Below are 18104 nucleotides of genomic sequence, written 5' to 3'. Positions count from 1 at the left end.
GACAGGGGAGTATGATAGGGGAGGCAGGACAGGGAGTGTGACAGGGGAGGCAGGACAGGGGAGTGTGACAGGTGAGGCAGGACAGGGGAGTATGATAGGGGAGGCAGGACAGGGAGTGTGACAGGGGAGACAGGACAGGGAAAGATGAGGGGATGCGGAGAGAAAGGGATGCAGGAAAAAGATTTCATACGTCTCTTAATAAACCATTGGGGCTTGTCTCCATCCACATTATATGCACTTCTCATGTGTTAATAAATGCATAAAACCACATTATAATATGACAAGAAAGAGTCAGTTTGTCCCCTGCTGACATGGGCTAATGCGATCGCAGCTGCAATTTTGAATGGACCACAGCTGCGAAGTTATGCTAAAAGTACCAAAGCTTACCCGAGCATAGAGACGCCCACCACTGCCTTCTCATCTGTGTCCGACGTCGCGTACCAGCCATGTATCCCTTGTGGAAAGTCTGACCTGTCTCAAAGCCGCTGCTTCCCGGCGGGTTGCAGGTGAATATTTTAAACGGCACCTGGAGTAAATGTAAAGTACGTCAGGCTTTACACTGATTGCGGATGCCGTTTTACATATGTATCTGAAACCCGCCGGGCTTCGTAAATTCTGCCCTTAGTGTGCACATCTGAATCAAGCCCACAGTGTGTAGTATAGTTTGCAGGTGGACAGGGCAAGTCCTGATAGCTGATGATGATGATGAAAGTCACCCGCTGTTGCTAATAGGTAATTTACGTGTTGCTTGGACATCTGAGTCATGGAGTTTTTTTCTGTATTAAGGAGTTTGTTTAGTTTTTTTTTTATTTCAGTGATGCATTATGGGAAATGCATTTGTCATACTTAAAAGAAATGGTTTAAAACTTGGGCAGAAGTGTGACTTAAGTGTTTAAGGGGTCTATGTACTAAGCAGTGATAAGAGACAGAGTGAAAAGTGATAAATCTGTGATAAGGTGCCAGCCAATCAGCTCCCAACTGCCATCTCACAGGCTGTGTTTGAAAAATGACAGTTGGGAGCTGATTGGCTGGCACCTTATCACAGACTTATCACTTTTCACTCTGTCTCTTATCACTGCATAGTACATAGACCCCTAAGTGTCTGTAACATAGTCAGGGCCGGTGCTAGGGTGTTCGCCCCCTCCCCCCCATCTGCAAAAAATAAATTTGTGCTCTCCTCACCTCCATCATGGACAGGCAGTTGCCTCTCTCTCTCACACAGAGCGGGTGTGTGCACGCGGCATGATGTCATTGCATACGTTGTGTGTGTAAACTGCCGGTCTACATGCTATTCCTGGTAGTGTTGCTGCTTATAACAACTTAACAAGGCAGCGGAACAAACTAGCTCCTCCCGCTCAGGGATGGGCAATGCCGGGCAGTTAAATCTGTTCCTGGCCAGGCGGCTGCCCGGATCACCCTTTAGTTTCGCCCTGCCAGGCCCGCCCATGACACTGCTGCACTGGCTGCCTCAGCCTGCCTGTCACAGGTGCAGCACCACTGCGAGTGCAGCAGTAAAGGCGCTCAGAAAGGAAGCAGCAGGGACGGCGCATCTCCTGCCTACAATGCTCACCCCGAGGACTGCATAACGCTGGCCCTGGAGATATTCATGTCAATTTAGAATTCAAATGCGGTAAACTCTGCGCCAGGCACTCTGTTTAACAGTTTAGAACACAGGACAATGTGTCATTTTTATTGTCAAAACTCTGCAGTATGACAGGGAGTGTGACAGGGGAGGCAGGACAGGGGAGTGTGACAGGGGAGGCAGGACAGGGGAGTGTGACAGGGGAGTGTGACAGGGGAGGCAGGACAGGGGAGGCAGGACAGGGGAGTATGACCGGGGAGGCAGGACCGGGGAGGCAGGACAGGGGAGTGTGGCAGGGGAGGCAGGACAGGGGAGTGTGACAGGGGAGGCAGGACAGGGGAGTGTGACAGGGGAGGCAGGACAGGCAGTATGACAGGGGAGGCAGTACATGGGAGTGTGACAGGGGAGGCAGGACAGGGGAGGCAGGACAGGGGAGTGTGACAGGGGAGGCAGGACAGGGAGTATGACAGGGGAGGCAGTACATGGGAGTGTGACAGGGGATGCAGGACAGGGGAGTGTGACAGGGGAGGCAGGACATGGGAGTATGACAGGGGATTCTGGACAAGGGAGGCAGGACAGGGGAGGCAGGACAGGGGAGTATGACAGGGGAGGCAGGACAGGGAGTGTGACAGGGGAAGCAGGACAGGGGAGGCAGGACAGGGAGTATGACAGGGGAGGCAGGACATGGGAGTATGACAGGGGAGGCAGGACGGGAGTGTGACAGGGGAGGCAGGACAGGGGAGTATGACGGGAGGCAGGACAGGGAGTATGACAGGGGAGGCAGGACAGGGGAGGCAGTACATGGGAGTGTGACAGGGGAGGCAGGACATGGGAGTATGACAGCGGAGGCAGGACAGGGGAGTATGATAGGGGATTCAGGACAAGGGAGTATGACAGGGGAGGCAGGACATGGGAGTATGACAGGGGAGGCAGGACAGGGGAATGTGACAGGGTAGGCAGGACAGGGGAATGTGATAGGGGAGGCAGGACAGGGAGTATGACAGGTGAGGCAGTACATGGGAGTATGACAGGGGAGGCAGGACAGGGGAGTGTGACAGGGGAGGCAGGACAGGGGAGGCAGGACAGGGAGTATGACAGGTGAGGCAGGACAGGGAGTATGACAGGGGAGGCAGGCAGGGAGTATGACATTGGAGGCAGGACAGGGGAGGCAGGACAGGGAGTATGACAGGGGAGGCAGGATAGGGAGTATGACAGGGGAGGCAGGACAGGGAGTATGACTGGGGAGGCAGGACAGGGGAGTATGACAGGGGAGGCAGGACAGTGAGTGTGACAGGGGAGGCAGGACAGGGGAGTGTGACAAGGGAGGCAGGACGGGGAGTATGACAGGGGAGGCAGGACAAGGGAGTGTGACAGGGGAGGTAGGACAGGGGAGTGTGATAGGGGAGGCAGGACAGGGGAGTGTGATAGGGGAAGCAGGACGGGGAGGCAGGACAGGGAGTATGACAGGGGAGGCAGGACATGGGAGTATGACAGGGGAGGCAGGACGGGAGTGTGACAGGGGAGGCAGGACAGGGGAGTATGACAGGGGAGGCAGGACAGGGGAGTGTGACGGGAGGCAGGACAGGGGAGGCAGTACATGGGAGTATGACAGGGAAGGCAGGACAGGGGAGTATGGTAGGGGATTCAGGACAAGGGAGTATGACAGGGGAGGCAGGACATGGGAGTATGACAGGGGAGGCAGGACAGGGTAGGCAGGACAGGGGAATGTGATAGGGGAGGCAGGACAGGGAGTATGACAGGGGAGAGTGGCAGGGGAGGCAGGACAGGGGAGTGTGACAGGGGAGGCAGGGCAGGGAGTATGACGGGAGGCAGGACAGGGAGTATGACAGGGGAGGCAGGACAGGGAGTGTGACGGGAGGCAGGACAGGGGAGTGTGACAGGTGAGGCAGGACAGGGGATTGTGACAGGTGAGGCAGGACAGGGGAGGCAGGACAGGGGAGGCAGGACAGGGGAGGCAGGACAGGGGAATGTGATAGGGGAGGCAGGACAGGGAGTATGACAGGGGAGGCAGTACATGGGAGGCAGGACAGGGGAGTGTGACAGGGGAGGCAGGACAGGGGAGTGTGACAGGTGAGGCAGGAGAGGGAATATGATGGGAGGCAGGACAGGGGAGTGTGACAGGGGAGGCAGGACATGGAGTATGACTGGAGGCAGGACAGGGAGTATGATAGGGGAGGCAGGACAGGGGAGTATGACAGGGGAGGCAGGACAGGGGAGTGTGACAGGTGAGGCAGGACAGGGGAGTATGATAGGGGAGGCAGGACAGGGAGTGTGACAGGGGAGACAGGACAGGGAATGTGACAGGGGAGGCAGGACAGGGGAGTGTGACAGGGAAGTATGACAGGGGAGGCAGGACAGGGTAGTCAGGACAGGGAGTGTGACAGGCGAGGCAGGACAGGGGAGACAGGACATTCTGGAAAATGGACACAAGCGCATGAAAACACACATTTTAAATGTTTTTATCATGTGCTTTATACTGTGCTGGTAGCATGTACTAATGCATGAAAAATGCATTAGTATTAGTACATGCTACCAACACAGTATTTAGCACTGCCAAAAGCACATGATGAAAACATATTTAAAAGGTGTGTTTTCATGCGTTTGTGTCCATTTTCCCAGCACATATGTGTGAATAAGCTTGAAGCTGCTACTGGGTCATTAACAGTAGATTAATGAGAGATCCTGTTCCCTATGGAAATAAACAGATATTAATATATCATGTTAAATAAAGTTATGACTTTTTGTTAGTGTCATGTGCTCATTTCTGCAGGTGTCTAATAATAATTTCTCTTTTCTCTTCTCTTCTCTCCCTTTCCCACCCCACCCCTCACCCTCTCTCCTTTACTTTCTTGTTCAGCAAACAGTACTCTCCTGGGAGGAGGAGGAGGTAAGTCTGTGTTTGTTTGTCTTCTGCTCCCTGTGAGACACTTTACATTTTATAAATGCAGCTAACAGATATGTACAACGCTAGCTGTCAGCTACATTTCTAACTACTGCTTATATATAAGGCATCCAGCCGGCCTTTATTTACTCTCATCTACAGGACATGGGCCTCTTACATACATACATACATACATACATATTTAAAGTTCAAAATTATATTACCTAGCTGCCATGGAGTGTCTTACTGAAGGCTGGATAGTTCTGCCTTGTTGTATTGACCTAGTTCTGATTTTAATGTGGAAAAGCCATTACTTGAAATGTCAATAACTGAACAAGTCACACAATCAGACACAGAGCCCTCCAAATGCAATAGTATTGCAGGTGTTTAGCCACTGGTTCAAATACCGACTGAAGATGCCCGACAGGATGAAGATCCCGACTGGGGCAGGTAAGTACTATTAGCCTCTCCTGTCCCCCCTTAACCTTAACCCTCCCTTAGGGGTGCCTGACCCTAAAACTCCCGGGGGGAGTGCATAACCCTAAATCACCCCAGAGGTGCCTAATCCTAACCCCCCCCATCCCACATCCTAAACCTAATCCTCCTGGGGGGGATGCCTAACCCTAACCTCCCCCCAGTGGCGCCTAACCCTAACCCCCACATCCCACATCCTAAACCTAATCCTCCTGGGGGGGATGCCTAACCCTAACCTCCCCCCAGTGGCGCCTAACCCTTCCCGGGGGGTGACTAACCCTAAGTCCCCCCTGGGGTGCCTAAAGCTAACCTTCCCCCCCCGCGACTAACACTAAGGGCGCCCGGGACTTACCTCATTCAGGGCCTGATTCAGAGCCAGAGGCTCTGACAAGAGCGCTCGCTCTGAATCAGGGCCGTCCTACCTATTATTGGAGCGGCCTCCTGGCCGCTTGCATAGCTGTGGGTGACCACCCACAGCTTATGCGAGTGGCCAAAAGGATGGTCGCGATGGTCAAGACCATCGCGACCATCGGGCTTGCGACGAGACCCTGCGGTAGGGTCTCGCTGCCGCAAGCCCAGGAGTGCTTTTGGCTCTATCAGAGCCAAAAGCACTCCCACTGACATCACTAGTGATGTCAGTGGGGCCGGACCCAGGCGGTAGGCGTTCCCATGGGAACGCCTAAGTCTGGGTAGCCACGCCCCTGGCACGCCCACCAAAGGGGCAGCACGCCTCCTTTGGTGCGAGACCCATAACGACGGCTTGGCTCGCGCATCGGGTCTCGCGCATGCGCATGACGGAGCCATCTCCATCGTGCGCATGTGCACTTGGGCACCATCGACCCGTTTGCAAGTGCTCAGCGCCCGCGAGCGAGTCAGAATCAGGCCCTCAGTCCGGTGTCCTCCTGTGTTCTGGCGTTGGGATTGAGATCGGCGTCAAAATGCCGCCTGTCTTACATCCCCCGTCGGGCATTATCACCGGGATTTTGACCAGCAGCATCGCGGCCAGCGGTCATTTAACTACATGCCCTCCAAATATAGCATGACAAGTGGACAATACATTTATATAGCATTGTAGTTGAAATCTCAGCTCACTCATCATACAGAGTATGAGCAGACTGTAAGGTACAGAACAGTGAAGTTGGTCAGAATTACAAAGCAGGTTCATAAAAACTTTCCTCCAAGGCCTGTCACTGCCCATGGAAACTAGGGACATTTGTCAACCATGCGCTATATGGCAATTGTTTACAGTTATTTGACTAATATGTATGTCCCTACTTAATTGTCCTATACTAAATAGCAGGGGTCTACAGGACACCCCTGTGACTGGCCTTCCTCTGATGTCAAAGCCCCATGCACAGTGGCATAATGATAAAGGGATAATGATAAAGCTCATATGGCTGCCGTTATGGCCATCTGTGAAGAAAGTCTAAGTGGTCTAACAATGGCTAACTTTATTGAAACTGCTGTCCCCTGTCAACATTTAAGATCTCAGTGACTGCCCAGTGATTGTTATTTCTACTAGGTGGCAGTAGCTGCTCGATATAATTTTTTTGGGCACCTGGTCTATCACTGTGTGTTTCTGGTTGGCAATGAAGTAGCTTTCCAAATGACAGACCAGGTGCCCAAACACTGATTTGTAAAGAGTGTGGGAGACCATTGCTGTCGGCTAGTATTTGACAGCTGGAAGAATCACCGCTGTGCAATCATACACTCCAGCGGAAACATGTGCAGCACTGAAAAAGGCCCCCTTCATTCTTTGCGATCTCTAGCCAGTAACATCTGGTTATAAAACTGGACTAAGGGCCTGATACAGAGATAAACGCAACTGCAATTTGCACGCAGATCGAGCGATTATTTGCCATTGCGCATGCTTATGCATCATAGTGCGCAAAGGCAGAAGTGCGTCCGCTGTGTGTTCACGCAGACCACGGAGGCCCATTACAGATTGACAGGAAGTGACCATTTGGGGGTGGAGACAGGGGGTGGCTAGCGAAAAGCAGGCGTGCCTGGCCGTTTGAACGCTATTACGTGGGCGTGCGTAAGTTAGTCACTACAATTGCATACGCAACTCTTCGTGGCAGAAGAGCTCCCTGGCCTGCGTCAGGTCAGACCTGCCGCAAGAGTAAAATGGCCGCCGATGTACTTCGATGTTACTGATGTTTCAGTAGGTATGCGTAGTTGTACGCAGGTGAGAAGGCAGTAGTGGGCGTCTTTATACTAACGGGTGTTCTTTGCTAACATTAGCATATTTTTGAACCTGCATTGCGTACGGAGACGCAGTTGTGGTTGCATTAGCGTCCGTCTCTGAATCAGGCCCTAAACACACCTGTTTCCCCACATGAAGCTTGATCACTAGCCCACAATATGTATTATAGAGGTTACTGTGTTTCTCATTTGTACTTGAACTCTTAGCGCTCTATTCAGCCATGTAATCAGGACCGTAGAGAGACTTCCTGGACAAGAGGGCGTGTCCTTTTTGTGGGAGGCGTGGTCACGCCTCCCTTCGTGGAAATTGTTTTTTTAGCACTGTGCACAGGGGAGAGGGGTGCTGTGAGCCCCTCACCCCGGTGCAAATCAAGGGGAGGGGGGGACACGATTAGGGATGGCTATCAGTGGTTTTCAATTGATGGTATAATAACCATCCATGGTGAGCCATCGATGGTTTGCAACACTCGATGCCCACCGCTGCTGGGTGCCTGGCAAACTGTGTGCCAATCAAAAATGGGGGGTAGGGCTTAGCAGTCCGCCAGAGGGTGGGGCTAAGCTCCATATTGGGAGCAGAAAAAAAAAACCCATTGGATTCCACTTTGGAATCAATGGCAAAAAACCATTGGCTCTCTGCCATCGATGGCAAAACCATCAACCATCAGTAGTAAACTATTGATATTTGTAAACTATTGATTTCGATGGCAATCCGTGTGATCGCTCCCCCCTTCATGCTGAGGAGACAGCAGCGAGATGTCTCCCACTGCAGCCCGGGCACACAGCAGCATGTAATGGACTGCTGAGAGGTAAGAGGGAGGGGGGGGCGATGTCGGACCGAAGCCCCCACCCGGCCCCTCCAACAGGCCAAGGTAATTAGTACCCGCTCCCCCCCTCTCTGCGCACCTGAATGTATTTACTATTCAGAAAAGGCTTAACAGAGAAGGTAACGCAATTATCTTCTCTGTTAAGTATCGCACTGAAGGGAGTATCGCACTGCAGGAAGCAAGCCATTGCTCTCTACAGTGCTTTAACTTTTTTTGCTATTCAACGAGTAAAAATTTTTTAAAATACTCGATAAATCTTTACTGTCTATAACTCCATCACAGAATGATGTTATAGGAAGAAAATCCTTAATTATCCTGAAAACTGCAGGGACAGAAGGAAATTTTCCCAGTAGTCCCTGCAGGATCCTGAAACTCCACCCCAGTCTCCTTTCCTGCAATGTGGTGACCGGCAAGTGTACTGTATGTCCAGCTCCAGCCTCCTAAAAGTGTCTAAATTGATTAAAATGTGTACATAGGCTTTATATTAGTTTGTATAATTTATATTTATGTGCTTTTATATAAAAAAATATATATATTTAACATTTATATATAAATCTCTCTCTCTCTATAAAAAATAAAATTCCCGGTTCTGGGGTCTGTGTGTTAATTCAGACTAATCTCTTGAACCACTGGTTTTAATGGGGTTTTCACTGTTCTATACAGCATTGGTCGAGGAAGGTTTAGGTGTATGAACCATTCATCTGTGACAAAAGGGAGCCGAGCAGTGACTATTTTAGTCACACACAAAAAAAATCAAATTTACACCAAGTTGAAGTACAGTAGCTGTCCATAGTGCTGAAACAGCAAGGTGAGAGCCAATCAGAGCTAGCAATGTGTCCTGTTGCTTATCAGCAGCCTAGAGAGTGGAGGGAGTCAGGGCACTAGCGCACGCAGGGGGAGTTTCTGAGCACTCAGAAACCCCCCCTGACCAACCAACAAAACTTTTTCAGAGATGGAGACAGCCGCGCAGAACGGAGAATGCTCTGGGAGCGGACTCGGCCACAGCTGCAATTTCTATTTGCCGGGTGCCCGCTGCGATGTATATACCCGGCTGTCCTGACTGCATTTGAGGGTTATGTATAGATCCCCTTCTGTAGGTACACCTATGGAAGGGGATCTATCCACAACCATACTATGAGCTTATGAGCTCTGCCTCCCCCGGCTCCCGCATGGCGCACTGGCTTTAAGGAGAGACGTCATGACGTCTCTCCAGTGACTCAACTCCAGTCTCCCACAGTGCATACAAGGGATCGAGGAGCTGTTTGGCGCGGCGTGGGATGCCTGGATGGCAGTGGGAGACTTAACTCTGCAGAATCATGTCAGGTCTTGTTAGTATTGGCTGGGTAGGTGGTATGTATGTGTGTGATGTGTATGTGTGTGTGTGACATTGAAGTCCCAGGGAGAAAGAGTGGGAGGGTGTTTGTGATGTATGTATGTGTGTGTGACATAGGAGTCCCAGGGTGGGATATAGTAATATAAAATACAGTTTAGTAATATTAATATAAAATACAGTATAGTAATATAAAATACAGATAATCACCCAGTAACAATAGTCCGGCAAATAGGGTGTGTGTAAGCATGCTATATGTATGTATGCAGGGGCGCCGAGAGGTGGGGGGAGCGGGTACAGATTACCCGGGCCCGGGCTCCCCCCTCCCTTCTCTCTCTCTCAGCAGCCCAGCACACAGCGTGTGCTGAGCTGCAGTGGGAGACTGCTCGTGGCTGCTGAGCAGCAGCCACAGCAGTCTCCTTTGCCTGTGGGGGGGAGTGATCACACTGATCGCGCCCCCCATGGCTTAGCGCTGGGCTGAGGGGCTTACAGCGCCCCCCTCCCCGGCGCGCAGCGCCGCAAAACTTTGTTTTTTTTACTTGAGGGGGCGTGGCCACATCTCCCGCGATTAGACCACACCCCCTCTGTACCTGGGCCCGCCGCGGCTCTCTATGGCCCTGTATGTATGCTGTGTGTGTGTGCTTGTAAGTATGTTGTGTGTGTATGTATGCTGTGGGTATGTGTGTGTACTGCGTGTGCATTTAATATGGAAACACTCCCCCCCTAAAAATCCAGCGTTTGCCCCTGCAGGGACTGGAGCAGGATCATGTCTGAGGCAGACAGAGGGTCTGATTCAGATTTGGTAATAGAGAAAGAGAGAGCAAGTAACTGCATCTTGCTAAAACCATGCTGCATTGGTGGGGCAGATTTAAAATGTGCAGAGAGAATTTATATTTGTGAGGGTTGTGTCCAAACCGAAACCTTGTCCAGGTACAGAGGCCCTGATTCAGAGCCGGACGCTTTGACAGAGCGCTCGCTCTGAATCAGGGCCGGTCTTTTTTTTTTTTTTTAGAATGGCCTCGTGGCCGCTCACATAGCTGTGGGTGACCACCCACAGCTATAGCGAGTGGCCATGATGATGGTCGCGATGGTCAAGACCATCGTGACCATCGGGCTTGCGACGAGACCCTTGTGGTAGGGTCTCGTGGCCGCAAGCCCCAGAGAGCTTTCGGCTCAAACAGAGCCGAAACCTCTCCCACTGACATCACTTGTGATGTCAGTGGGGCCGCCCCCAGACGGTAGGCGTTCCCATGGGAACGCCTCCGTCTGGGCAGCCATCCCCCCGGCCCGCCCACCAAAGCACACCCCCTTTGGTACGAGACCCAGAGCGACGGATTGCCCAGAATCAGGCCCAGAGAGTGAGAGACAGCTTCCAATGAACCCTGAAGATGCCCTGATGCAGTCACAGTAGCGAGGAAGGATCCAGGGGAGGCATAGATATCAGGAATTTAATAAACACAAAAAACTATCCGAACACTGGGCCTGATTCAGAGTTGGGAATAGAGAGAGATATCTCTCTCAACTGATCATCTTGGTGAAACCATGCTGCACTGCAGGTTGGCAGATTTAAAATGTGCAGAGAGATTTAGATTTGGGAGGGAGGTGTCCACACTGACATCTAAATTGTAGAGTAATAATAAAGCTGTGCAGTATTTATGGGCTACATGTAAAAGCATTCAGTATTTACACTACATGCAAAATAAAATTATGTATTTACACCCCTTGCATTACAACATGGTTTGTCCAGGTACACAGTTAAGTGCTATCTCTCTCTCTATTCACAACTCTGAATCAGGCCCACTATTCGATGGCGGCAAATACTGGACCACCACCATCAAATGATAAAAACACTACCATCGAATCGATACACAAACATTGATGGTTAGTAACCATCACACTCCGATGTCCATCCCTATGATAAACCTGCAGGTGGACTCTGGCCACTATTACTCTTCTGTGAAGTGCTCCATTTCCAGCGTCATGTTCCCACTCAGCCACACATACTCTGTGTACAGGAGGCACCTCCCATGGAAATCAGCACTGTTCTCGGACAGGGGCACCAAGGTGATAAAGCTCAACAGTAGGCCCAGGAAATACAGGGTACATTGTGCAAAGAGGACATTGCTCATCGCCATATTCGGCAGCTGGGGAGGGGTGCGCATGGAGGCTGTGGAAATATGCACAGGTGCCCCAGCCCCGGGGACATGCTGCTAATAATGCTTATGGTAGCTGCAATACAAACCTCTGATCCATGATCCTTCTGCCCTTCCCAGCACATCCCAGTGGCCGGGCTCCAGCCAGCTGCAGAGCAGCAACATTGGGGGTTGTGGTGCCACTGGTGAGATGCAGGGAGCAGGAGTGAGAAGCAGGGGGTTGTGGTGAGATGCAGATGGCTGTTGTGTGATGCAGGGGGCAGATGTGTCACGAATCGGGATCTTAGCATCCCTTTCGGACTCAGACATTCTTTTATTTCCATTTCCAAGACATCCCAAGGATGCCTCCCTGTGATTACCAGATGCAATTGTGTGCTCAACTTGTCAGCTAGACCAATAGCTATTGACCACCTCCTATTAAACTAGTTCCTGTGTGCAACCCATTGCCTGAACAACGTGTTCCTACCCCGTATAGTTCAAGGCTTCAGGCTTACTCTTGAATCCTGTGCCTGTGTCCTCTGTGACTTCATCTGCTACTTTGTAAGTCCTTCCTAATTACCATCTACGCTGAGTATTGTACAGCCATATTTGCCAACTCTCCCTCATTGTCAGGGAGACTCCCTGAAATAGTAGCAATCTCCCTGTAGAGTCTAACAATCTCCCTGATTGCACCTTACCCCCATTATGATGCTGGAATATATAAAAAAAAACCAGTGATATATACAGTCAAAAGGGATCATTAGTATAATTTCCCTGCATTGGTTAGAAGGCACAATGGGCCTGATTCAGACCCACTCGCGAGCGGCTGTCCGCTCGCAAGTGGGTCGATGTTCTGCACTGAGCATGCGCACGACGGAGGGAGCTCCGTCGTGCGCATGCGCCAGACGCGACGAGCGAAGGACTTTCCTTCGCTCGTTGTGTCTGATCAAAGGGGGCGTGCTGTCGATGTTGATTGACAGCACGCCCCCTCTGGTGGGCGTGCCGGGGGCGTGCTTCCCTGACGGGGGCGTTCCTAAGGGAACACCTACCGTCAGAAGCCGGCCCACTGACATCACTAGTGATGTCAGTGGGAGTGATTTTGGCTCTGATAGAGCCAAAATCACTCCGGGCCTTGCGGTTGAAAACCTCAACCGCAGGCTCCGGCTCGCAGTTTCGATGGTCGCGATGGTCAGGACCATCGCGGCCATCAAACTGGACGCTCGTATAGGCTGTGGGTGGTGACCCACAGCTATACGAGCGTCCGGGAGGACGCTCCATAGTTATGGAGGACGGCCCTCATTCAGAGCGTGCTCTCTGCTCAGAGCGTACGGCTCTGAATGAGGGCCTATGATCCCTATGGCTACATATATTTTCTGAAATGTATCAGTGTGTTTTCATCAACAAGTAGATCTTACTAACTGCTTTGGGGCTCATTTACATTTGGATGTAAGTCAGTTTTATAACACGCCTCTCAGATGTAGCAGCACACACCCACTGTACCGCACGCTCATAGGTGCTGCTTTCACAATCTCCCTGAAATACTTTTTCAAAAGTAGGCAAGTATGTTGTACACCTGTCGGCATTGTAGCTTCCACGCTGCATAATACTGACCTGTGTTGCATCTGCCGCTGTGTTTCCATTACCTGTCAACGCTGCATCCACACTGCATACAGACCTGTGTTCCATCTGCCGCTGTGTTTCCATTAGCTGTCAAAGCTGCAACGTCCACGCTGCATACAGACCTGCCATAACTACATCATCTCATCTGCAAGTACATCACATTCATCTACCTGTGTACCATCACCTATCAGTACTGAGCCATCAAGTTCAGCCACGGTCTAATTCAATCATACCACTGGGACAGTGCATGCAAACTACCTATGCTGTTGTACTCTATGCTCAGTGGTTGTACAGGTTTTCAGGTTATACTATTGGCTTCCCTGCACTGTATGCTATTGTCTTAGGCTGGTTCAGAGAAGGGTGCTGGATCCAGGATTAGGGTTCACTGTGCAGTATACAGTCTGTGCACTGAGGTGTTCAGTAGCTGTATTAGCAATCCTGAATCTCAGGTTTTTTTTGTGCGGCCTCCTGGCCGCTCGCATAACTGTGGGTGACCACCCACAGCTATTGCGAGCGGCCAGGTGATGGTCGCGATGGTCTCGACCATCAGGGCTTGTGACGAGACCCTTGTGGTAGGGTCTCGTTCTCGCAAGCCCCAGTGAGCTTCTGGCTCTTAACTCGTGATGTCAGTGGGGCTGCTCCCAAACGGCAGGCGTTCCATCGGGAACGCCTCCATTTGGCCAGCCACCCCTCCTGCCCGCCTCCAAAACGGGGCGAGCTGTCAATCAAAATCGACAGCTGCCCCCTTTTGGTGCGAGACCCGGAGCGACGGAGTGCCCGTCGCTATCCGGTTCTCGCGCATGCGCACGTCGGAGCCGGCTCCGGCGTGCACATGCGCAGTGGCCAAACATCGACCCGCTCGTGAGCGCATAGTGCTTGCAAGCGGGTCTGAATCAGGCCCTGAGTTCCTCATTGGTTCCACTTCTAGGACTTGCATCAAAGCTGTACCAGAGTTGCAACTTTCTTAAGTTGTGCTCTGACTACATAAAGCTCTGATTCCTTGCCTGAGGTCTGAGTTACTATCTACCAGTCCTATACTAGTCTGAGTTCCAGGGGGTCACCATTGTCGCTGGAGTATATTCCAGGTATTACTAGCCTTCACAGGTCACTAGATGAGGGGTTGCCTAGTGGGCCTGGTTTGTTGACTGCGGTTCCAGTCTAGTATCCTTGCATATCACAAGTCTGTGGGTCCTACGTTGGCACTAAGTGTTGCTAGCTCCTGTTCATACCCATGAGCCAGAGTTTCATTAAGCCACCTCGTTTCTTATGCACGTTGGTCAGACCTAAGGGTCGCGAGCTGGATCGATGGCTGTGATGAGATGCAGAGGATTGCGGTGACATGGCGTAGGTTGTTATGAGATACAGGGTGCTGTTGAGATGAAATTGCTCCCATGCAAAACTGGGGCGGATCGCTAGTATATAAAGTAAAGTCCTAGTTCAGGGGTCTGTGTGCTCGTTCAGCTAAGTTTCTGAACCTCTAAATGGATTTTGATGGGGTTTTCACTATTCTTTACAGCATTGGTCGAGAAATGTTTAGGAGTATGAACCAGTTATCTGTGATAAAAGGGAGCCAAATAGTCACGATTTTAGTGATGCAGTCACAGAAAAAAAATCTTGCACCAAGCTTCTGTACAGGAATTGCCCATGGTTCTGAAACAGTGTTGTGCTGTTTGTTTGAGTGACTGACTGCTGCTGCTGCAGTGCTGAAGGCTGTGCTCTGATTGGCTCTCTGAGATAGTGAGAGCCAATCAGAGCTAGCAATGTGCCCTGTTGCTTAGCAGCAGCCTAGAGAGAGGAGGGAGTCTGGGACTGAGCAGGGTCACGTCTGTGGCAGACAGAGGGACTGATTCTGCAAAGATCGCAACTGCGCGCAGTCGGCCAATTGTTGCGTTCTGCGCATGCACAAACCAGCCACTGCGCAGACCCATCGCAGAGTGATTGACAGGAAGTGCCATTTGTGGGAGGTGATGAGGAGGTGGGTGGCAAAACGCAGGCATGCCAGTGCGTTTGAACGCTGTTGCATGGGCATGCATAAATTATCCACTGTGATGCCATACGCAGCTTGAGTACTCACAGTGTGCAACGAGGTTAGTAATTTCTGAGTAAGGTCTGACCTTGTGCAAGTGTGCGGGAGGCTATGACGGTACTCGATGTTACCGATGGTTTCGCAGTCTTGCTAAACATTATGGCTGTGTGTAAGGTAAGGTGTGCAGCCTTATGTAGTGCTGTGATGGCATAGCGATAGCAATGGATTAGCATATCTTCACAGTCAGACTGCGTGTGTAATTGCTATTGCATTCGCAGTTGCGATCCTTGCTGAATCAGGCGCAGAGAGTAAGTGACAGCCTCCCACAAACCCATTAAAAAAAAACGCATACCCTGATGCAGATCCAGTAGCCAGGAAGGAGACAGGGGAGTCATAGCTATCAGGAATAAAAAAAAACATCGAAACATCATCAAATTATTTCCATTCGATAGTGGCAAACATCGGAGCACCACCAGTAAATGGTAAAAAAAACCTACCATCATACAAAAACATTGATGGTAAATCTCCATCGAATTCCGATGTCCATCCCTACAATGAATCTGCAGGTGGACTATGGCCACCACTACTCCACCGTGAAGTGGTCCCTCTCCATTATGATGTTCTTGCTCAGCAATATGCCCTCGGTGAATAGGAGGCACCTCCCATGGAAGTCAGTGCTGTTCACGGACAGGGGCACTACAGTATGTAAACTCAACAGAAAGCTCAGGAAATACAGGGTACATTGTGCAAAGAGGACATTGTTCATAGCCATGTTCGGCAGCCGGGGAGGGGTGTTCATAGAGGCAGCTGAAATATGCACATGTGCCCCAGGCCCAGGACATGCTGTTGATAATGCTTATAGTAGCTGCAATACAAATCTCTCATCCATGATCCTCCTGCCCTTCCTAGCACATCCCAGTGGCCGAGCTACAGCCAGCTGCAGGGCAGCAGCAGGGGGGATGTGGAGACACTGGTGAGATGCAGGAGGCAGGAGTGAGAAGCAGTGGGCTGTTGTGAGATGCAGGGGACTGCGGTGAAATAGCGTAGGTTGTTACGGGCCTGGGGCGAGATGAATATGCTCCTGTGTGACGCAGTGGCAGGTCGCTAGTTTTATATATAAAAGCACATAAATATACATGTATACAGTCTAATATAAAGGCTTTGTACACATTTTAATCAACTTAGACAATTTTGGGAGGCTGGAGCTGGACTTATGCCGGTCACTACACTGCAGGGAAGGAGACTATTAGCAAAGTTAAGTAAGTGCAAGATCAACTAGAAGTTGGAGCATGCGCGGAACAAGAAAAGGAAGGTTTTGTTTTCGGGCTTCCAAAAACAATGACATCAGGTACTGTCCCTGCAAAGTTTATTGCTGAATAGCAGGGAAAAACATCATAATATAAAAATTATTGTGTCAATGTTGTCTGCAAATACTCGGCACAACATTGGCACTAATACTGAATATTAGCAGTAACGGTAAAACAAAGAAATATACAAACACATGGTTCATCCGATTGAGGAATGTGCTGGCTACAAGCTATATCAGTTCCCCTAATCCTCTCTGCTGCCCGGCCTGGATTTGTAGGAAGGATAAAAAGGGATATGCCGTGACAGGAGAAAGCTGTCCTTCGTGTCATGTGTCTTACCACAAGGCTGCTAGAACCACTGTGAGAAAAAGTGGGGGATTACTTTATGGTATCATCATCACCACAGAAAACCACAAATGAGATTTATGGAAATGTTCCCTATCTTAGGAACTGTAACATTTTTCAAATCATGACAACTTAAATTAGCATTTTGAAAACTAGCAGAATTGCACATGAAGGTTCATCATAATAAAGAGATGATATAATTGCAGTGGAACAGAAGAGGCGATGGAACATATGGTCCCGCGGTGTCATCAGCATGTATATCTGGATGCATACATTATAGACACAACAGCTTTATTGAAAGTGTGTGAAAAGTTAACTAGGGACAGAATCGTTAGCCTCATCCTCCCTTATCCAGAGGTTATAGCACGGGAAATGCGCAGATATTGTCCTATGCTGACCTCAGTTTTGCTGGCACTTGTAGAATCTAGAGGACATACCAAACATAGCTGTAGCCAGGAGGGGCAAATGAATCTGTCAGGGAGAGATAGCCGCCATCTCAACACTGATCCAGATGGTTCAATAATGTGAAGGTCCGGACTTGCATTCAGAAGCACACGCTTTACTGCTACTCTTTAATGCATTTGGAATAAACAACAATCTGTGTAACTGATTCAGCATTATGGAAGCTCTGTCTGGATTGGAAAGTGCCTACAGTATTGTATTGTTCCTCTTACCTACAGTTGTCAGATTCAGCAGTTCATACATATGTGAGTAGCAGTGTAATTATACATTTAGGACGCTCTGTTGGCCCTCTTCTGAGAATGTGACAGTTCCCATGCATGCTCTGTAGAATAGGGTCCATTGGAGCAGTAAGTGGATTCACATAGGCACCTCCCAGAAAAATTGCTGTAGGTCCCAGTGAGTACTAGTTACGTCTCTACATTACTAGTTACACCTCCACATTACTAGTTACGCCTCCACATTACTAGTTACGCCTCCACATTACTAGTTACGCCTCTACATTACTAGTTACGCCTCTACAGGTGAGTGAAAGATGCTCTGGTAGATCTACATCTGGAGAGGTTTAGAGATACAGCACTGGGGATTTCTGGAAGAGTCTATGCTGGGAACATTATTGGATTATGCTAGGGTCTGTTGAGAGCATGTCATTGAGCAGTGTTGGTTTTCATGCATAGGCAGTGGAAGCATTAATACAATTGTTAGCTTGTTTTATATGCCCAGAAACTCACAGTCTCCCTTTCATAACCAATGATTGCAGCCCTACTGAGACACCCCTGGGAAATGAAGATGCCACTAAGTATATGAGGTTTATGCAATAGCTACCAACTAACCCCGGCTGGAACCAGAGTGACTATGGCAACATAGCTGGTAAATTTGAAGCGGCCCGATTTTGCCT

At 50.2% G+C, this 18104-nt stretch overlaps 1 protein-coding gene across 3 annotated transcripts in view; it reads left to right on the top strand.

Moving 5' to 3' along the window:
• Positions 1-18104, top strand: part of MACROD1 (mono-ADP ribosylhydrolase 1) — an 802331-nt gene that overhangs the window by 670457 nt on the left and 113770 nt on the right. For 2 of the 3 annotated variants that reach the window (XM_088480064.1, XM_088480065.1), the window contains exon 4: positions 4461-4490. The exons of the other annotated variant lie outside the window; for it this stretch is intronic. In XM_088480064.1, coding sequence (XP_088336190.1) covers positions 4461-4490 — 30 coding nt within the window. The remainder of the gene's footprint in view (positions 1-4460; positions 4491-18104) is intronic. 3 annotated transcript variants of the gene reach the window in all.

The sequence above is a fragment of the Taudactylus pleione genome, unplaced genomic scaffold, assembly GCF_031769625.1.
Source record: "Taudactylus pleione unplaced genomic scaffold, aTauple2 ptg000250l, whole genome shotgun sequence".
NCBI lineage: Eukaryota > Metazoa > Chordata > Amphibia > Anura > Myobatrachidae > Taudactylus > Taudactylus pleione.
This window is presented reverse-complemented; position numbering and strand designations above follow the sequence as displayed.